At 40.5% G+C, this 22340-nt stretch overlaps 1 protein-coding gene across 2 annotated transcripts; it reads left to right on the forward strand.

Annotated features, from left to right (window-relative positions):
• The first annotated feature begins 5115 nt into the window (after positions 1 to 5115).
• Positions 5116 to 19238, forward strand: renbp (renin binding protein). Of its 2 annotated transcripts, none has more exons than XM_073469362.1 (11): positions 5116 to 5181; positions 6625 to 6731; positions 6896 to 6971; positions 7073 to 7148; positions 9037 to 9218; positions 11926 to 12153; positions 14323 to 14404; positions 14545 to 14720; positions 14859 to 14990; positions 16448 to 16535; positions 17577 to 19238. In XM_073469362.1, exons 2-11 carry the CDS (start codon positions 6631 to 6633, stop codon positions 17657 to 17659), a joined length of 1224 nt encoding a protein of 407 aa, XP_073325463.1. In that variant the 5' UTR covers positions 5116 to 5181; positions 6625 to 6630; the 3' UTR covers positions 17660 to 19238. The 2 variants fall into 2 exon arrangements, with proteins under 2 accessions (XP_073325463.1, XP_073325464.1); XM_073469363.1 differs by having other exon boundaries at positions 5174 to 5181; positions 6540 to 6731; positions 17577 to 17750.
• The last annotated feature ends 3102 nt before the right edge of the window (positions 19239 to 22340 follow it).

Raw genomic sequence — 22340 nt, forward strand, 5'->3', positions numbered from 1 at the left:
ACAACCAGCCAGTTTGCTTACACACTGCTGTCATTTTGGATAATCTGGTTTCCGCTCCATAGAGAGTATGGCTGTCGGTGGAGGCAGATACTACCAGGCTAGCACAGATCCCTGAGCTCAATCATGTCTATTACACCGCAATGATGGATGTCTGCTGCTCTCCTCCTCACTCTCCTTGTGATTAACAGCTTGGCAGTTGGCTGTGTAATATGTTCAATTACCCTGAGCATAGTATTAATTTGAAAATATGAAACCTTTTCGCTTTTTTTCCCAGTGTCTTTAGGGAGGCAAGAGAGGGAAACTGTAGCTGTTGTTAGCTGCAGAATGAGCTCTACTTAGTGGGCAGATTTAAACACTGCTAAACATGAGTTTTGTGTTTTGTAATGCTAAGAAAGCATGGCGTACTTATATACACACCAAGTAACACATATTGTTTGGAGAAGGCCCTCTGCTGGTCATAGTGCACAGGCACATAGAGACTGAAAAAATCTATTTATGACCCGTATTTACATTTGGTCGGACCTCTAAAGGCTGTAGTAACTATTACAGCACCAAAAGAGGAAGTCAGGTAAAGTAGTATGAAGAGTGAAAAAGTCTGTATAAGGAGGAGGTTGGGGTTGATGGTTGGGAGAACTTTCATCCAGGAAAGCTCTGTTCACGTCCAGTGTGAAAGCAAAAGTCAACAGTGAGTTAATTTAATTTACTAACGTAATTAATATAGATCACGTACGTAAAGTAACTGAAGTTACGTACATAACATTGGTGCGTTCGTAACTGAATTTACAAAAGTTATGTAGTTATTTTAATCTAAACAGCAATGTTTTCCTAAACTACACCAAGTAGTTGTTGTCCTTGTCAGTGGCAACTGACCTATTCCAGTGATTCCCAAAGTGTGGGCCTCAGCCCCCTGGTGGGTCGTGCAGGTACTGTAGGTGGGCCGCAAGAGGTCATTTACAATAAGATTTTAACTTTCAATTTTGTTTTGAAATTACCATAAATAATTTATGATTAAATATAACATTTAACGAATCATCAGAACTGATAAAACAAATCATATGTTATTCTTCATCCATCTGACCTGATGTCGTGTTGAAGTCACGGAAAGAACACAAATAATCACCGCATTGGTCGGACAGTGTGGCAGATCGAACTTCGACTGGTCTATGGGAAGTCATATGAACTCAAGAGATATAATTGTGCAGCTGTTATCCAAAAAGCAAGCAGATACACAGTTCTGTGACGATAAGGCCCTTCAGCCATGACACAATGTGGTGGTGAGTGAGCATTCAGTGCTCTCTGTTTGACAGACTGCTCTTGCTGCTAAGAGCCAAAGTTTGAATCAGATTCATCAAAGTCTGGTTGTTGTTGATCAGCCAGGTGTGGTCGAGCTTTGGAAGGCTCTGGTTCTGGTTCTCCAAGGTGAGGTTGGGCTTAGTATGGATACTGTTGTTGAACTATTTGGGGCAATAGTGATCTTGGTGTAGTTGGGTGGGTATACAGAATAAATCTGGCAGCTGCTTGAGGATAGAAAGAGACCAAATTAATTCATAAATTCATTACAGTCACCGTCTGTAAATTATTTGTAAAATCTAACATCATAATATGTAATGTTAGGGGGCACTATGACTTAAAGTTTACATACCTGAATGAGAATAAAATATTTTTTTAAAAATGACATCAACATGCCTAAGAGATGCCTTCGTTCTCTTGAATATAATGTTACTAGGTATCAAAGCGCCAAAATATACATTTGAACTTGAAACTCAATGGCAGTGTTGTGAGCAGGTTCTTATAACGTATCTTATCAGCCACAGTGGAGATTTCATCTTAGTGAAGGGTGTATAGAATGTATTTTTTTCAGTTTTTAAATTTTTTAAACCAAGCCCCAAGTTAGTTCAGTTGTCTCGGAGAATCCAGCAAAACTCATTGTTTTGCTGTGAAGCTCCAGAAATGTTTTGTTGTCTACGAATCATCAACATGAGGGTGAGTATACATAATGACTGAATTTCAGTTCCAACGTGAACTTTTCCTTGTTTTGACAACTGATTAACATATCATATCAGGATTATTTATTTTTTATTAACTTAGAGCTTGTCTGTACTCTGGTAGAGGGGCAGTAGGAGAACAATGATCAGAGTAAGAACCTGAACATTTAAAGCCTGGGGAAGAAAACATATTTTGTGCCCAAAGGAACATATGTAGTCCCACTGTGGCTTGCAGCAGGGCCTGCACAGTGTCTGACATGACTCATCACATTGTGTGACTGAAAATTGTGTCAGTCTGTTTTTTCATACACCTTCATGTGAGTCAGTACTGTCACCAGAGCCGGCAGATGATTTGATCAGCGGCAGTGCAACACAGGCAGTTACCCAGTTCCAAGAGAGGAAGGGCGGTGCTGTGCTACAAGCACTTCTTTTAACTTATATGTTTAATAATCTCTGTGTGATACTTGATATCATCCGGTTGTGTAATGCCTTTTTAAATCAACAAGTGACAGGTAGTAGAGAAGGCTTGAAATGCTTGTGAATGTTACGGTGGATTAGTCTATACTGCCATCTGCTGGTTTCTCGGCAATACAAACCCAAAGTAGGAACTCTTCATAACTCTGGAGGTGATTCATATTAACCTCCCAATTACATTTACACACACAAAACACAATCAGCAATAGAAAGTGTTTATATCAATATGTGTGGTACATGCTAAAAGACTGTTAAAATTAATATACCCACAGAAAGCTTCATAAATGAATCAACATTTTTTACACACATCATGTCACTCATAATCACATCAAAACTGTACTTGTTTCATTCTAAGTGCTGTATCGTGAGTGTCCTTACAGAGTCATTAAGGACACATGTGAGCTCTGAGTTTCAGAGTCATTAGGGCCACTTGTTGTTGACCCAACCGGCATTCATGTGGGTTGTTAGCGCTAGGTGAGCCCAGGTATGAGTGGTTGTTAAGCTGTCTGGGGAGAGAACTCAGTACTGCATTGTAGGTGGTTGATAATAAGTAATGTCTTAGGCCACCTCCTCTGTTCAAAGACGGTGGTTCCAGTTTGGCTGGTTTTGAGTCCCCTGAGGGATCCTTGCAGCCGTTTGTCCTTTCACGGTGGAACCCAGGCGAAGCAGGTTAGAACTCAAAGATGACCTGAAACAAGAAAAGACAAGAAACTCTGAGTTACAGCCAAGAGTAGACCACACTTCCTCTGCTCTGAAAGAAGAAAGGATCACCTGTGAGAAGCACTGCACTGAGCCCAAAGAAGCTTTGACCAAACAGACTGTAACTCTGAAGGAAAAGCAGAAAATTGCCTTAAGGAAATTTCAACCACAAATGTTCTGGAAAGGGCAATCTTAAAATATTGATTGAAACAGTTCAGGCATTGAACAAAACCATCTCCTGACACCACTTGATTTGTAGATTTGTATTGTGGTATAGTCTTTCATGAAGGCCAGCAGATAAATATAAAAATGCAAACCTGAAGCTGTCTTGTCTTAATTTAAACACTGCCAGAGAGAATCAGTTCAGATCGTGTCCATGTTCTGTACTCCAAATATGCACACTGATTAAGATATGCATAAGTCTGAGTAAACAATGCACAGTGTGCCTTTCCAGAGCACACAGGTGTGACCAATAACAGGACCCTGTAACTGAAACAGCTTAGAGGATTTCAGCCATCATTAATTTTATTATACCTGTTCTTTGCCAACTGTGTCATGCCAAAATGTCTCCTGTGAGCTTTTGTGGGCTCCAAATGGCAGCTGTCTGACAGTAGATTTTTTCTGCCTCTGGTTTGCAGTTTAAGTCCCCTGTAAAATGATGCATCAGAAGACTATTTTTGCATTCATTGCTGAAAGTGTGATTTTTCTCTGTGCTCAGTGAAAATCTGATCTGATATTTGAATCTGATAGGCTGTTAAGAGGCAGGCCTATGAGCATGATGTGTGATATCATAAGTAACTTGGAGGCCAATCCTGGTCCATTGTTCAGCATACACAAGTGTGGTATGGAAACTTGAAGCCTCCAGTGTACATACACTGAGAATGGACGTAACAGTGAAGTAGGAGACATATTGTGTCCATTAAAGGGTACATTCACCTGAAACTGACAAGTCAGTCATGATCTCCTCACCCTCGTGCTGATGGAAGGTCTGGTGAAGTTTCATGGTCCACAAAACTTTTCTGGAGCGTCACAGCAAAACAGCTTTGCAGCATTCATCTAAACAGCTGATGGAGACTTGTTTTAAAATGAAAAAAAAAAAGAAAACATAAATAAAAATACAACAAATAAAATGGCTCCATACAGCTCATCTAGCATAATCCAAGTCTCTGTAAGCCCTAGGATCCCAAATTGATTGATTGATTGATTGATTGATTGATTGATTGATTGATTGATTGATTGATTGATTGATTGACTGATTGATTGATTGATTGATTGACAAGACAATATAACCCACTTGCTGCACATACTTCAGACAAGAGCTGTGCTAACATTTTTAGCTTAGCAGCTACAGTGAGGGTTTCAGCTTTAACAGTGATGTAAGGAAAATATCAATATGTTTATGTAGTTTAAGTGTCCATCTGCTTCAGTTGTTTATGAGACTGCTGCAACGGTTTTCTGCTGTGAAGGTCCTTAACCCGACTGTCCATGTGCACAGGAGTGTGAAAATAATGACTGAATTTTCATTTTTGGGTGAACTTGTCCTTTAAACTTGTGATATGAAAAATGTTTTCACATTCACAGATTCTGGAAATGTTCATGGGGGCGACGGTAGAGCTGCCAATATAAGGACTTTAATGTGGTTATTAAACTTTTTTTCAGCATAAACCATTTCTCAGTACTCATACTACTGCATGTACCTGTACTGCATGTACCTGTACTGTATGTACCTGAGGTTTTTCCTTTCTTTTGATGTATTGTAGATTTTCCTTATGTCGCTGATGTAGGCAACATGTATTAGCTTACGCTTCCTGTTGTTTTTACGTCTGGATTCTGTGTACATTGTTCTCACTGAAGAAAGCAAACCTTGTGGACAGAAACGTCCCGTACACGTTATGATCTCTGCTACAGTAGGATCAGTCCGTGCTCCATGTGATCCTCCTCCACTTCCTCCTGCAGCCTCAGCTGTGCGGTCATATGACCGCTCACACACACACTGCTGCACAGCGAGCCGTCCGGACCGAAGGTAAGCTCTGTCTCCTCTGCTCTGTCCTCTTATTAATGCCAAGACGGGACATTAACTGTCAGTGAGCCTGCATGATAATCATTATCAACTACTAAAAAAACCCGAAGCGATACAGTGCAGCGTGACGGCTCACAGCTGTGAGGTCGTTTCTCTCGGTTTTCATCAAGACCGAGGACCGAGGACCAGGGATCAGACCCAGTGTTGGACTGTCGTTTAAAAACCAACAGCTTTCTGACCTGACTGCTGATTTTGATGGCGAAACATGCAGGAAGCTTCAGGTCTAGATAACATTCCGCTGTGTGCGTCCAGCCCTCAAAATGAAGTTAAACAGAAAATCCCTGTCAGCCCTCACCCTGCACTTCTGTCACTGACACAGGCCGATCGACCTCCACGTCTGCAACGTACTGCTGTGATCCTGCATTAACATGTACATGTAGGCGACACAAGTATTAATATGTAAATGTTGCCACTTAAAGTATGAAGAATACAGGTTATGCAGAATGATATTATAAAATAGGCTGTAATAAATGATTGTTAATTGTGCATTATGTGTAAGCAGCATTTTGATGTAGCTGGTCGAGGCTAAAGCTACTTTAACCTTCATATCCTCTATTCATGTAATCTGTAACAATATGTACCTCTGAACTGATCACCTGCTGTGTGTATTAATGTATGTATTAACCCACACAGTGACATGTAGTGGTGTAATGTAACTGAAATGTATTTAAAGGAACAGTTCGCTGTTAAATTAAAGTTCAGTCGTTATCTGCTCACCCCTGTGTCGATGCACAGTCAGGTGAAGATTCGTACTCCAGAAACATTTCTGGAGCTTCACAGCAAAACAGCGCTGCAGCATTCTCCTAAACAACTGAAGTAGATGGGGACATTAAACATGTAAAAATCAATCGATCAGTCAATCAGTCAGTTCCAAAACCCAACATAAAATGGCCCCATACGGCTCTGGAAGCCAAATTGATTTGAAAAGACCCCATTAACTCCCTTTTTAAAGCTGAAATCTTCACTGTGATTGCACCACGTCTGTAGTGGGTGCATGAGCTCGACCGTGCGTTGTTTTTTCAGTATCGTGCAGCACTACTCTGTACCGATCTCATCAAAGGTCAGAATCACTGTGACATCATAATGGCCTGAAAAACACCAGCCGTCATTCAGTGCCATAACTAAAGGAACAGAAAGGGAGATTGTGACCATATCTCACATTTTGTCGAGTACTGAATTGGTGACACTTATCTTGGGTGTCTACCTTGAAACTGTGCTGGTTCTAGAGATCTTCTGTGCTTTTGTTGTAAATCATATGCCAAAGTTACTACACTTGACTAAAAATCTGAATTTGTGTTCAGTAAGGTGTATTCTTGGCAAAAGGAAACAAGGGAATATCATCAACACACCTTTTATTCCAACCTGACTTTCACATTCCTGTTGAAGGGAGAAATGTCTGTGGTGAAGCTGGAGGAGTGTCGAGAGCGTCTTCGCACAGAACTGGACAATGTTGTGGACTTCTGGCTCAAATACTCTCATGACGATGTGCACGGGTACTGTAGTTACACCCAAATGCTTTTGAAATGAAAGTATTGTCTGCTCATGCTTTTTTAAATGATACTATCAACTTATATAAGCACCAAGCACCAAGTCAAACTGTAGTGTGCATGTCATCTGGATCTGTGTCATGAACTTGAATCTCTGCTTCTTGTTTCAGAGGTTTTTTCACTTGTATTGGGAAGGATGGGAAGATTTATGATGAGCTGAAGTACGTCTGGCTGCAGGGTCGACAGGTAAGTCTCTGAAGTCATACTGGCTGTGTAAAACATTTAACCCACTGCATGAAATGTGCTCCTCATCTGTGATGTGAGTATTCTGACTGTTTCTGTCACAGGTGTGGATGTATTGTCGCCTGTACCGAACCATGGAACGCTTCCATAAGCCTGAAATCCTTGAAGCAGCAATAGCTGGTGTGTATGATTGTAAAGCTTGATTGTGCTGCAGACTCTAAGCAGGTCCAAGTCCACTACCAAGTACTGTTTGGATTCCACAAAAGCTACACAGTATGACAATGTCTAGTTGCTTTCACCCACAGTGGTTCGTCTGAAAACCGTAGATGTTTGTACCAAATTTTGCAGGAAGCTGTTTAATAGAAGTGCAGATAACTTCAGTCTGGACCAAAGAGGCAGACCAGCCGACATTGCGATCCCTCGAGCTGTGTTGGTTGGTTAAAGTTATTTTGTGAACTCGTGCTCCCCAGAGGATGATCCCTTTATTTCTTATTAACCTAGATCATCTTTAACCTCAGTACTGGGAAGCCTCTGGAAGAATAACAAATTCATGATTGTAAATTCATTTCAGCACTTTCATATCATTTGGTATGTTAAAGATTACAGCAGTGAGAGCCTGGGCTCTAGCTCTTTCTTTCTTCTCAGAAGAAACTTCTCATTTTCCAATCCAGTCATCAGAATTTACATAGAATTCAGAATTCACAGAATAACATTTGTAAATTAAAATAGTGCATTTAAACTTAAGCAGAACACAGAGCGCAAATTAGAGACTAATGAGATCTTCGCATTTGATTTCTGGACCCTTTGATTTTTGCCTTAAAAGTCTGGATGTTCAGAAGTTGAGCTGAAGCTTAGCATATGTTTGTGCAATATTAAAGATTAACACATCCACAGTTAAATCTGTGCAACAGATGGTGCAGCATGGTGTTCTTTTGTAGGCTGGGTTTAATGGCTGAGTAGGCTGAGATTAATGAGCCATGATAGTGTTTGCTTTGTACTTTCTGCTGATCACCAGGCACAGTAATCACCGGCAGCCACAGTAAAGTGCACAACATGTTGTCACTTTCGGGTTCAAACATGGGATCTGCAAAATTTCACTTACTATTACAACTAAGAAAAACAGGCATGCTTTTAGCTTGGAAAATTGTAAAAGGTTTTAAAATAAAAGTGTAAAAACAGTGGGATATGCCCACACAGAAGCATGGCTTCTGTTAATTGAATTCATAACATGAACATACAAAAATTTGGAGTTAAATATTCTTCACATATTAAGAAAAATTAAACTATTTAGAACTTAATGACATAATACATTTCTGCATTATAATGTCTAAAAACAACTAGACCTTTGTTATAAATGTTGTTAAATTCTATACTAAAGTTATCCCAAATCGTCCGAGTTTGACTGAAGCGTTTGTGTTTGATGGTGTTACCCATGTGGTGTATATTTACCCCAAACAGCCAGATAGCTTTAATGCATATTAGCAGTAAGGTAGCGAGCAACGGCACGCATCAAGGTTGTGTGTGACTATGTTCATGAATTCAGGTCGACCTCTCACTAAACTCAACACTTACCATCTCCTCTGTAACATTATATTCATGAAGTAAAATACATTTCCCCTTCAGCTCTTGTAGTAATCACTGCGCCCTCTTCCTGTTGGTAAACAGCTTCGGATCAGAGGAGAATCTGATGTGACCTCTAGGGGCAGAAATTTCATATTGTGTGTATGAAAACCACGTCGGCATTGTATGTTTTTAAAATCCTTCACAGGGACGGCTTGTGACAAACAGAAAACACTGTGTGTTCTTCATATCATTGTAAACCAACTGACCGCTGTTCTCCAGCCGCAAAACTGTGCTAGCATTGTGAGCCTTTCTGTAACGGTCCTGCTATGTCTAAAAAAAGAGCTGTAGCAAACATTCACGTTACGTTTATGTTTGACTGACAAGTACTTCAACAGATGAAGCCAGCAATGTTATGTATTCATGTCTGAGAAGGGCTTTATACTCTTGGCTCATGAAATGTGTCCCATCATAACTAATGTTCTATTCTTCTGTTTGTATCTTGGAGGAGGGGCATTCCTGAGGAAGTTTGCTCGTGTCCCTGGTGCCAGCAGTGGCCAGTGGAAGTGTGCCTTCTGCTTAACAAGAGATGGTAAAGCAGTTAAAATTCAGAGGACTATATTCAGTGAGTGTTTCTACATCCTGGCCATGGATGAACTGAGCAGAGTCACCGGTGACAAGGATATGCAGGTACAAAGACATTATTTAACCAGATTGTATATAATACATAGGATAGGAACTGCCCCATTGTTTTGCCCTTCTAGGTTCGGGGCCTTAGGGCTGGCCACATTGGCTGCTTGTGTAGTGCGTGGCGGTTGCAGCTCACTTGCATGTGTTGTGGCAAAAATAGGCGAGACTCCGGATCTCTACGAGGCTGCAGCCTCGCTTAAAACACACTTGAAGTGCAGTTCACGCTCTCAGTGTGGCTGCTCTAACCTTCTAACATGGACACCGAAATGACCGAAAGGTTACGCCACGCACATGCGCTGCTCACACAGCCAGTGTGACCAGCCTGTTAGGATGACAGAGTTGGTCTATCAAATAATGCAGACGATGATATTCTTACGCAAAGCCTCTGAGAATTATAAAGTCTTTTGTACATTGTATGTTGTGTATGTTTTTAATTTTGTCAACGATTTTCATATTGTGTGGATGCATTTATTGACCTTGATGGAAAGTACCAACATAATCAAGTAACTAATTGCTTACAGAGATGCATACTGCAGTGTTTTAGAGCTACAAATGTGATTAAATGAATTTCATTTTCATTTACAGACCTCTCTGTAGTAGTTGAGGTTAGTAAAAGACTGAAAGAAACAATAGTCCTGTCTCAGAGAGGCAGTTTTTAACTTGGACCACTGTGTTTTGACACACTGTAGATGTTATATGTGCTGGATTTGTGCTACTTTTCTGCTGATAGTGCATGAACAGGATGTTGAAATTCATCAAGCTGTGGTGAAACTCCTTCCCCATTTTTTTTGCAACAACTGTGGCAAAATAATGTAACAGCTGACACCATGGGACATCACACTTTGTATTTCTATTACTCGTTGTTAAGGACTACACTGATATGACGTAGGCACAGTTACTTTATTTGAGGGTTTATCAAAATGTATATGAATAGCAAATTCAGAATATTCACATGTATGTTTTGTACTTGTGGTCAATCTACAATTAGATTTTTTAAATGTTATATCTCAATGCTTTTTCATCTAACATGTTTTTTTTCATTTGCTACTGAGCATTAAACACAAGGTACAGCTGAGGGAATATCATTCGGTTTGCGGGTCTTCGGTCATAAAGTAGTAGACCATTTTAAAATTTCAATTACCTGCTATATGCTTGGCACTATGAATCTCTGGACCAAATTTTTGTGAAACGCTTATAGTAGATGTTAATTCACACATCACTGGTGGCAGTAAAGCTTGATTTATGCTTCTGCGTTGAATCATAGCCTCTGTGTAGGTGCATGCCTTACACCGTAGCCTACACTGTAGCCTGACGTGCACCTCCACAGGAATGTAACTACACATAGCAGTGACACAGACCACAGCAACTGTGATTGGACTGTTTGGCTGAATGACATTTTCAGGCTGCTCCAGTGCTTAGCGGTTGTGCTTATAACAGGATTGTAACCTGTAATTTCCCAATAAACACAGTGCACTCTTTGGCTGTTGTAGTCTCTCCGGACCGGCCGGCTGCCGCTCCTCTTTTTGGATTATACTTCTCCTCCGGAGCCGCTCTTCACTGCTGGAGTGTCTCTGGGTGACAGAGAGCGGACAGGCTGGATGTATGTAGGTCAGGCAGCCCTCCCTGCGGACACTCTGCCTGTCCACTCTGCATAGCCCAGAGACACAGCTGTGAGCCGTAGGAGTCGGTGTATTTAAAGGGGAAAGTTTGCAATCCACCACCGCTGCCAGCAACGCAGACAATGCCAGCATGGATTTATAACTGCTCACTACGCTCTGCATAGATGACTTAAGTCATTAGCACTCTTCCTCTGGGGAACATGAATTCTTGTACTAGATTTAAAGTCGGGGTTGGTAAGATTTTAGAAACCAACTAAAGCAAGCAAAATTAAAATTTTAAGTATCCAAGCCCCTCTCTTCAGCCAAGTGTGTTACTGTCACTGTGGCTCTGTTCTTTGGGTTTTGTGCTACTGAGTTAGCTGCTGAATGACAGGCTCAGGGGTTGTGGCTGTGAGCACAGCACATCATCGCCATCGCTAACCATATCCAACTAGCTGTATCTCATGTCTCACATATAAGAAACACTGAACATTATCATAATGAACGTGAACAACGAACATGGCTATTGTTAGTACTCATTGCTGTCAAGCTAGCATGTTAGTATTGGGAATTTTCAGGAGATCATCAAAGTCTCAAATTCTCATTCTCATTCTCTTGGGACTGTAAATAGTTCTACAAAATTCTGTGGCAATCCATGTGAAAGTTATTGACTTAGTGTGGATAAAAGTGGTGGACAGACCAACAGAACAGATGTTTGTGTTCATTCTAATGTGGCCAGAAAAGACTAAAAAAAACATGGGAAAAGATGAACATGAAAGTTAGGATTATAAAAATAAATGTCTTTAAAATGGAAGTTTATTCTAGAGAGATGTTGCAATATAGAGTTAGTACCAAGTTTCTTGAAAATACATAATAATAATAAGTGTCTTTGAAGCACAGTGTGAATTATTACGGAGTTAACAGCTTTTGTGTTGCATTTCTAGCTGTGTTGTGTGTTCTCTGGACATGCAGTTCACCAGTGATTTAGCTTACCTGAGGTTCAGTACACAAAAGGTTGCATTTCTAAGTAAACATGTCTGAACATGCTTGAGAGAAACGGCCTCAGATTCTGCTCTGACAGGCTTCTGTCTTCTTTCTTGTGTTGTTAGCTGGAGGCTGAAAAGATGATGGAGCAGCTAATCTACTGGGTTCAGGAGGACTCATCAGGCCTGGGCCGGCCCCAGCTTCCTGGAGACATTCCTATCAACAGCATGGCAGTTCCCATGATGCTGTTGTGTCTAGTGCAACAGCTAGTGGAAGGCCGTGGGCAGGAGGTGGTTCAGAAGTACAGAGAGCTGGGCAACTGGTGTGTACAGCAGATTCTACAGCACATCCAGGTATGGACACATAGACAGTTTCTTTGTTCCTACGCTTCATGAAGTAAAGAGATTCAGTTCAGTTAGTTTGTGGCTGAGCTGGGGGACTTAAGTCCAATGACTTGACCCGAGTCAGACTCGAGTCTGCCACGGTCTTGACTAACAAAAGACTCAACTTGACTTTGAAACAGATGACTCGAAAGGATTTGACTTTAAGAATGTTAATGTTTTTTGAACACGAATGGATGATTTCTAGTGCAATATGCACAAACCTGGCAAAGTGACAGAATGGCTGTTGCCAAGGTACAAGGGGGCCAGTCCAAAAATAATGAAACTTGGATTCAAGGATTATGTTGTCAATTATGGTAACAGGAAAAGAACAGCAGTATGCAAGGCTCAAAACTCAGTGACACAAGCATCACTTTATTCCAAAAACTCACAAAGAAAGGTACGCAAGTGTGTCTTTTTAGCTAACCTAATGGCATTTTAGCTAACTTGTTGGCACAAAATATTACATTATTAAACACTATTATAAATAAAGTTTCTTGTTACATTCTTTGGTTGTTGTCTCCTGTTTTATATTATGATTTGGCAAATAAATCAACAATTCTTGTGTATATTAGACCCTGTCTGTTATGTCAAAAAGTAAGTATAGAGTTTCCACAGGTCATTCCAGTGCAGAGGTCTCAGTTCTGTCACAATCAGGTGTGAGCCTCCCATATCCAGGTCCGTCCAATCACATGAAGACAATAAGACTACAGAAGTGCTTAAATGACTTATTTAGGTGAATTAGGAGATAATGCTGTGCCTGTGATGTTTTATTATTGTAATACAGTTATGTTCACTTTTTCACTTAGACCTGAAGAAGACCACCTGTGGTTAAACATTATATCAGTAATGTTCACTTGAAAAGACACAGTTGTGTTTTTCTTGTGAATAATTTGGGTCTACTTATTGTCTCTTCCGATCAGATTACATCAATATGCATGACACTGGGTGCCCACACACCATTAGCTTGAATATTTACATGAGGGTAGACAGCAGGAACAGGAGCAGTAGTTTTGAGACATGATATACTGTGTGTATACAGTGTTATCATTCTTATTACCACAACAGACACTCACAGCTCTCTGTGAGCAATGGGTTCTCTGATTTCCTACTGACTTCATACAACTGTAGTCTGCTGTGCTGCGCGCTGTTAATGAAAGTAAATATAAGCAGTTAGTGCGATTTGAAAGCCATCCTCCTGCTGCTTTGTACGGAGTCGTGTAGAGGCTTGACTGTGGTAGGATTGATAACAGAGCACCAGCAGACCTGGGACCAGCTGACCACCTGCCTCTTAATGGAATGTGCAGGAATGCATAAAATGACAAATGAAAGTAGCGCCATTGTTTCCAAATGTAACAGAGTAAAAGTTAAAAAAAATCTACTAGTAATCTACTAAGTAAGAGTAAGAGTACGCTGCATTAAAACTACTCCAAAAAGTACAATTTACCCAAAAAAAGTTACTCAAGTACATGTGATGGAGTAAATGATGATGAGATTTATAGGCAGGCTGCAGCAGTTTTCGTTAATGAAAATAAAACTCAGCTTTTCCTGACCAATGTCTATTAACTGATTTAAATGTGGAAACTGGGGCAGATCATTAAAATTTGGTATGACTTGTGACTTGTTCAGCCTTAGCAATGACTTGACTCCTCTTGCTTGACTTATAGCAGAGACTTGACTTGACTTGCTTGATTCTCATTCTAACTTGGGATTCGCTTAAGACTTGAACATTAAAAATTCAGACCTGCTTGTCACTTGCACATGTGTGACTATAGGGCCAAACACACTGAAAGCATCTGACGTGCATTTTGAAGCCAACCTATTGTTTTAAATGGCCGAACACGCATCAAAAGCATTTTGAGACGTGTCAAAGGGCCTTGACACTCCTGGCCTGCAGCCATGGGACACGTTTGGAGAGACCTAAAAGGAAAAGAAAAAACTAAAGGAAAGAAAGCGAGAGGGAGAGATATCACAGCTGAGGTGCTGAACCTTGTGAAACTGTTTTGTTACAAAAACTGGCGTATTTTTTTATTTTGAATGGGATTTTCATATCTCTGCAACAGACAACTAGATGATTGTCCAATTAGTGTTTAACATCCTAAAGAAAGTAAAACTTATTTCTTCTCCTGTGATCTGATACAGAGAAACGGCACAGCTATTCTAGAGAACGTGTCACCAGAGGGGAGAGAGCTGCCAGGCTGCCTGGGCCGACTGCAGAACCCAGGTAAACACTGCCTCATAATAGCAAGCACAGTGAGTGCATGAGGAAGCTAGGGTTGAGCTTCTTTCCTGTTCTTTGTTGCCGACCTCAACATTTTCCATTTTCCTTGGATCTTCCCCACATGCTAACCCGTGCTGACTCAGGCCATGCCCTGGAAGCAGGCTGGTTCCTGCTTCAGTTCAGTGCAGAGTGGGGCGATGAGGAGCTCCAGAGGACTGCCATCGACAAGTTTGTGGAGCTCCCTTATCAGTACGGCTGGGATAAAGAGCATGGTGGTCTCTTCTACTTCCTTGATGTGGATGGTCACTGCCCCACACAGGTGAATCAATCATTCCTGGAGGTAGTGGATGCTGTTGCATTTTGCTTGTCATGGTAGATATTGTTTGCACATTGGTTGATCACATTTGATAACATGCATCAAATCAAGCTCTCTGACCCTGTTTGTGTATTTGACCAGTTGGAGTGGAGTATGAAGCTGTGGTGGCCTCACTGTGAGGCTCTCATCGCCTTCCTGATGGCCTACAGTCAAACCAAGAGGCCAGAGCTGCTGGAAAGATTCTCTCAAGTTTATGAATACATCTTTAGCCATGTGAGTTTACGCTGCAGGGCCGACTAGGCCCAGTAGGACAACTGACATTTTTCATTGCTTATTTGAAGGTACTGTTTTACATATTAGGGAGAGACACATTCTCTTTCTTTGTGAGAGTGAGATGTTCAGATGGGTATCAATCCCATGTCTTTTTCTGAGAGTTCCAATTAAGTCAAAATCAATATGTAAGTGTTTTTATCACATTTGTCTTGCTCCATCTCTCACCTATATGCCAGTGTCAGGCCCAACAATAGCTGAAAAGTAGTTTTGTGGGTATTCTTAATGGTATTTTAGAGTTTGTAATTTCCCGGAAAGCGATAAAAAAATTGTTGATGACTCATCCTGCACCAGGATGAGTCATCAACTCCTCCAGAGTACAAGGGATTGATTTTGAAAAAATAGTAGACAGGGCATCACCCATAGGTTTCTGAGGAGGCCAGAATGTAGGGGTTGTACCAGCCATTTTGGCAGAACCTGACTCCACCTAACTCCTGGCTAATCAAAAATGGACAAAGAAGTGGAGCGTGGGTGGAGCTGAAGAGTTGTTATCAACAGCTGTCTGTTGTTAATCTAATCTTGTTAACATCAGCTTCGGTCTCCCCTCTTTCGTCTGTTAGTACAATTGACCACACAGCAAGCCATATTATTTGTCCGTTATTTGCATGAACAATTCTCTAAAAAGGCACCAACACCAAAAACATGGCTGAGAGGTCAAGATCGATGACTGGAACTAGCTGAGGTGAAGCTGAGCTAATGCAGCCACACCCTCAATTATGTATAACTTAAAGCCTTAATATAATTTAAATGAGTGTGTTGTATAAAAACTCACCCCCAATATAGTTGTCATGAGTGGGGAAATTAGCTATAGAGAAAATAAATGTTTTTTGTACCAGGCTGTAACATGTTAATTTCTGCTATATAGTTAGCCATTTTAACATGGGCTCTTTTGGAGCCAGCCTCAAGTGGACTGCAGTTTTGGTACTTGCACGTTGGCTTAATTTTTCAGCTTGCAGGTTGCCATTTGGTAGAAGGCATCAGATATCACTTTTCACATGTACGGAGGAAGGAGAGTTGACCGGCTAGATGATGGCAGAGGAGTTAGTTACCTCACTGAGAAGTTGGAGTTGCCTCTAACAGCTCCTTCTTGTTCCATTACTTCCACCGACCATGTAAAACCACTCCGTGACATGTTTCAAACTGATTCGCTGTCAACAAATGTAGGAAATGACGAATTGATGAATGATACCAGATACTCCAGAGAGGGTACAGACACATGTTCCATCTACTCATTATACATAACATATAAACATCACTTACATATACTTTATGTGGATGACTCAAGGGGATGGAAAGTTTGAAGCTTGCTTATTGTTGATTTTTTATAGAAAATAAATACATCTATATATTGCAGTGCAGTCTATGTCTAATATATACTGTACATGTGCCTGACTCTGCAGTTTCCTGATGCTAAGAGTGGCGAGTGGTTTGGCTATTTGACACAAGAGGGGAGAGTGGCTCTGGATTTAAAAGGTGGTCCCTTTAAAGGTAAGAACATAATTGAGTTGGATAATTGCAGGATGCCAGAGCAACAGAATAGCCAAATCACTTCAATAAAATGGCTGGTGGAACACAGGTTAGCATAAAACAGATGGGCACTGTAGTTTTAGCTGCATTTGTCCAACTACAGCAGGGTACAGAGACGTCATGTCCTTGTAGAAGTAGAAAGCAAGGATCTTCATTAATGACCATTAAATGGTTCATATATCTGCGCTTGGATAATGGGAGGACAACTAGAAAGACCAGCTGAGGTGACTGCACATCAGCCCTCTGTTTAAATTCAGTACCCAGTTATATTTGACAGCACAGCGTACTCACTGATTTTAAATTCAAGATGCAACTATTGTGTCTTTATACTATTGTGGTGTTGTTTTTTTAACAGATGTTATCCTTGTCTCCTGCAAAGGGACCACAATTAACCTCAATTAAATTTGAATTAAATAATTCAAATGTAATTAACTTTGGTGAAGCTCAGAGTCAGTACTTGTCAAACGAACAAAGTAAACAAATTAATTATGAAAGAGGAAAATTTACACAGTTCTACTGCATGTGGGAAAACATACAGAAAGTATCTGTAGAGTCTGGTCAGAGATTGTGGTGTATTATGCTAATGTAGCCTGCAGCCCTGATCCTCACAGGAGATGAGGAGCAGCTACAGAGGTCTAGCGAGCTCCCTTCTTCTGTTTTCATTTTCAAACTTGGAGTCTTCAGAACAAACAGACGCTGACTCAAGTGACATCACTCAAGGACATGTATCAGACTTCACACAGCTCCCTAGACACTGAAGGCTTTATATAACCTTATTCACTGATGGATCGAAATGGTGGAGTTCATCTTTAACATTTCAGTTTATCCTGTGCTTGTAGTGGTTTTAGTGGTTTAGTGGTTTAGTTGTTTAGTTGTATACAGTGTTACCAAACAAATAACCACAAACTAATTGCCTAACAGTGAGGCTGGAGCCTGTGGATCACAAGGCAGTTTCCTGCTTTGCCTCGATGGTGAGATAATTGTTTCTCTTTTTGTCTTCAGGGTTCTTCCATGTGCCTCGCTGCCTGTACATGTGTGAGCGTATTCTGGATGATCTGCTGGCAACCAAGGACTCAGCAATCTGACATCAATGTTATAATAATGGGACTGAATCTGATTTTTTTCACTCCGTGCACCAAATCAAACCACAAAAATCAGGTTATAAAGCAAAAACACACTAATTCTTGAATAGGAACTGCTGTAAAGTTATCTTGTGTCATCTCATCACATACATGCAGTCACTGAACAGTGACATCTCATGAAATTAGATAGATGGATAGATATACAGAGAGGCAGATAGATTTTATGAGTTGCTCATTGACCGAAATATCCAAATTACGGGAGACAACCAGATCCAGGATAGCTAATATGACAGTCCTGCATCATGCACTTTACACTCTGGCTGATATCTATAGGATATAGAAATATATCATTCCTGCTTGACCTGGCTTCATGTCTTTTGATGGTGAAAGGAAGCCCATGCAGACCTGGGAAGGACCAACAACCTCCACACAAAACCAGCTCAGCATCCTGGATCAAGCTCTGACCCAGGACCTCGCACGATGTGAGCCAGCGTTGTTAACCACTGAGGCTCTGTCCCTGCCTCCTCGTACAGACGAAAAAACATTAACACCAATACACTCCGGTTTTATATCAATATGTGCCTTCTACATGCACACTGGACACAGCCAGACGTTTAAAAGAGCATCTTTATTTTCTAGTCATTCCAGTTAATTCAGCTAATGAAACAACTCTGCACATGTGTATTTTTTCTATACAAATTGCTATACTAACATATTGTTGATCCACAATGTATGTTGGAGAACAGTTAAAAGGGACATTTGTAAGATATGGCCAGAATTGTAGTTAAAGACATAAAAAAATGAACTAACATCATCAACAGAGTGTGAAGAAACAACAGTGTTGACGTTATGTAATATTACACCGTGACCCACAAGAGGTGAAAGTTTGAAAGCCCCCAAAATTTCAGCTGGGAGATACTATATGCCAGTCTGTTACATTTCACAAGTTCTCTTTGCAGTCAGTGTAGTAAATGAACAAAATAAACTCACAAACTGAAAGAAAACTCTTACATCTACTTTTCTTACTGAACAGAAAAGTCCAACCATACATCATCTGAAATCAAGTTTCTCTCTGCCACCAAATGAATTGCCTCGTTAACTCATTGTAAGACATTCATACTCAGTGTAAACAAAGTAAGCTTACCAACACAGTCTCGGTGTGTCTTTCCACAGTCACATCTGGTTTGGTTGAAATGAATCCTTAATTCACAGAGTAAGATGTGAAAATATATATTCACTGTTTTCAGCCGCTGCTGATGCCCGACTCCCTCGCTGTCCTTTACTGCTTCATGCCTCTCCTGTCCCTGCCTGCCATGTCTTCTTGTCCCTGGAGTCATAGTCCTTGTCAGAGTCAAATTCTGGCCATATTTTACAAATTACTTCTCTAAAGCTACAGTATCTTGTTGCTAATGACATGTGGCATCTGTAGACGTGCAGGCCAGTAAATGAATTGTATAATAAGATATTACAGCTGATGATTAAATGGAAAATATGATGTATGGAAATTGTCATCTATTGTAATTAGCCAGTGACACTGAAGTTTCAGTTATGATAGATGATTAAAAGACTTTTTGTGAAGCCAGTCCTCCTTAAATGTCTTATTGCTGCTTTTAGCACAGAACTTTCCAACAATCCAAACATCCCACTCTTGACACTTTATCTGAGGTAAAGCTGATACAGCTTACTTACCTACTGACATGGAGCAACAGTTATTTGATTTTAATGTTCACCTGGTCTCCACCAACTCCTGATTAAAGTATCTGTCTCTTTAGCTGATAAATGCTCCACCATGTTCACCACCTTGTTTCTGACTGTGTCTTACTGCTGTTTGGTGCAAAGCAAGTAATGTACAGTGATGTGCAGTGGGATGATCACAGCTCAATGAAAACAGCTGGCTGCTGCTGCTGAAAACAAAGATGTGCATATGCATGAGCTGATATTCAGAATATTTGCAAATCTTAAAGGAAGTTGGTCCAGCAAATGTAAGAAAAAGAAGAAACAACTGAAAAAAAAAAACATAAAATGGCTCCATACTGATTGTGTTACTGATTTCAAGCTGATTTGCAGAAATGTTATTTACATCTTTGACACACTGTCAAGCTTGTGCACCCACTTCAGACAGGGTGCACACTAACGCTTTTAGCTTAGCATCTATGGTGAAGATAACAGCTGTTCTAATTAATTTGGGATTTCAGGGCTTCTCCAGGATTACACCAATAAGATGTATGTTTTTTTCTGCAGCTTTTTCACATTTTAAAACAAGTCCCCAGCTGCTTCAGTTGTTTAGGAGAATGCTGCAACACCGTCTTGCTGTTTGGTTCCAGAAATGTTTTGTGGACCATGAAACTTCACCTGACTTTCAATCAGCAAGGGGTTTAGTAGATAATGATTTGGGCAAACATTTCTTTAAATGCTTTATCATTAATGTTTATTTATCTAGATACAAAGACATCTAATTAAGTCAGTTAATATACTGCATATGTTATAATATATTCATGCATTAAAGAGGAACTTTCGGGTTAGGGACTCATGTGAATCACTGTTTAAAAATTATGTAGAAACTAGATGGGCTGCCATTCAAGGCACCAACTGCTCATCAGGAGCAATTTGGGATTCAGTATCTTGCTCAAGGACACTCCGACATGCAGTTGGGGGAGCTGGGGATTCAGACCAGCAACCTTCCGATTACTAGACAACCTGCTCTACCTCCTGAGCTACAGCTGCACCAGCTGCCCTGGTTGTGCCTGCTGGGCATCCAACAGACCGGGATTAGAAGAAGTAATGGTCATTGGACAGAACTTAATCTGTGTTGTAAAGGTAATAAGTGAAGACCTGGCTAGATGACCAGCCAATGATAGCTAACACTGTGTTCTCACAACATGTAAAATTTGCTCTCACTGTTTTCTGTACCACAGCGGTGGGAGAGAGAGGGAGGCAGATTGAGAGAAAGAAAAAAAGTAATGAATTACTCTGTAATTACACTGACAGCTCTGACAGCTGATCCTCTCACTGTTCCACAACCACAAGATGTTACTTGTCACTTCGATCATGACGGTGACACTGTCCTATAAGGTACTGTATATAGGCTACTAAATATCATAGTATATTTAGTATTTATAGCATATAGTTCAGAGAAAACCATAGATACAAGATGAATCTGACAGAAGGATGAAACTGAGAGAAAAAAGTGCAATTACAAATCAATCTGCTACTTCAAACGTAGCACATTCACTAGGCAACCCCTCAGCCCTGCACTCTCTGCTTCCAGAGGATGGAGAGGGGGGATGTCAGATTAAAAAGGGAGATGCCTTTTTGTCATTTTGATGAGGGGGATGGCATCCCCTTCAATTCACCTACTGGTTTAAATAATAAAGTATAATATACCAGCCCTTTAATAAATTCTTTCTTCATCCCTCACCAGTCTTGTTCTAGAACAACTACACTATCCAGTTTAATGGCTACCATTAATTCTGCCTAAACTCCCATTCAAATGACTACTAGAAGTTCAAGATTCAAGAATAATTTAAATGTCACTATGCAATACAATATTGTATAATGAAATTACTGTTTTTAATCTCCTGAGATACATAGCCTATGAAAACACAAACTATAATTAATAATTAAGTCAGAAAAATTAACTATTCATGGTGGAGTGAATGAGTTCAAGAGTCTCACTGATGGAAGCTTTAATTTTAGTTAATGGCAATTGGACATTCAAGACGTCTCGATACTTATAATTTATTTCACAGAAGGTAAAGAAAATTTAAACTGTATCATTATTTATTACACTGTATGTATATATATATATATATATATATACAGTTGCAATCAAAATTATTCAACCCCCACTACAAATTAGGTTTATTGGCAAAATGTACAAACTAGCAGCTGTTTCCAATAAACAAATCAAACAAGAACAATTTAAATAGCTCAACACAACTAATATTACAAGTGGTTTCTCCAAATTCAATACGAAATGCCACTTTTAATGATTACTGCAGTCTCAAAATTATCCAACCCCTTCATGACAAGCATCTTTAGTACTTAGTAGAGCACCCTTTTGCTGTTATGACCTGCTGCAAACGTGATGCATAGCCAGACACCAGCTTCTGGCAGCGTTCCAGAGGAATCTTAGCCCATTCCTCATGGGCAAAGGCCTTCAGTCTACCAATATTCTTGGGTTTGCGTGCTGCAACCGCCTTTCTCAAATCCCACCAGAGATTTTCAATGGGGTACAAGTCAGGCGACTGTGATGGCCACTTTAGTATCTTCCAGGACTTCTTCTGAAACCAAGCCTTGGTGGACTTTGAGGTATGCTTGGGATTATTGTCCTGTTGGAAGGTCCAATGACGCCCAAGCTTCAGCTTCCTCACAGACGGCATGACATTTTCTCCAAGGATTTCCTGATACTTGATTGAACCCAGCTTCCTCTGGCACTGGAAACCGTTTCCAGTGCCAGAGGAAGCGAAGCAGCCCCAGAGCATCACTGAGCCACCGCCATGCGTCACTGTAGGCAGGGTGTTCTTTTCAGCGTATGCTTCATTCTTCCTCCTCCAGACATACCGCTGATCCATAGGCCCGAAAAGTTCTAAACTATGCTTCCAACTGTAACTCTAGGAACATTCAGTGCCTTTGCTATCTTTTTGTCTCCTTTTCCTTGTTTGTGCAAGGTAATGATCTCTTC

Source organism: Pagrus major, chromosome 7, assembly GCF_040436345.1.
Source record: "Pagrus major chromosome 7, Pma_NU_1.0".
NCBI lineage: Eukaryota > Metazoa > Chordata > Actinopteri > Spariformes > Sparidae > Pagrus > Pagrus major.

What these genes read in the sequence shown, in the direction of transcription:
- renbp (XM_073469362.1), top strand. Translation starts at nt 6,631, where the DNA reads ATGTCTGTGGTGAAGCTGGAGGAGTGTCGAGAGCGTCTTCGCACAGAA. An exon ending in TCTCATGACGATGTGCACGG is followed by an intron (nt 6,732 to 6,895) that starts GTACTGTAGTTA and finishes TTCTTGTTTCAG; the next exon opens with AGGTTTTTTCACTTGTATTG. An exon ending in ATGAATACATCTTTAGCCAT is followed by an intron (nt 14,991 to 16,447) that starts GTGAGTTTACGC and finishes CTGACTCTGCAG; the next exon opens with TTTCCTGATGCTAAGAGTGG.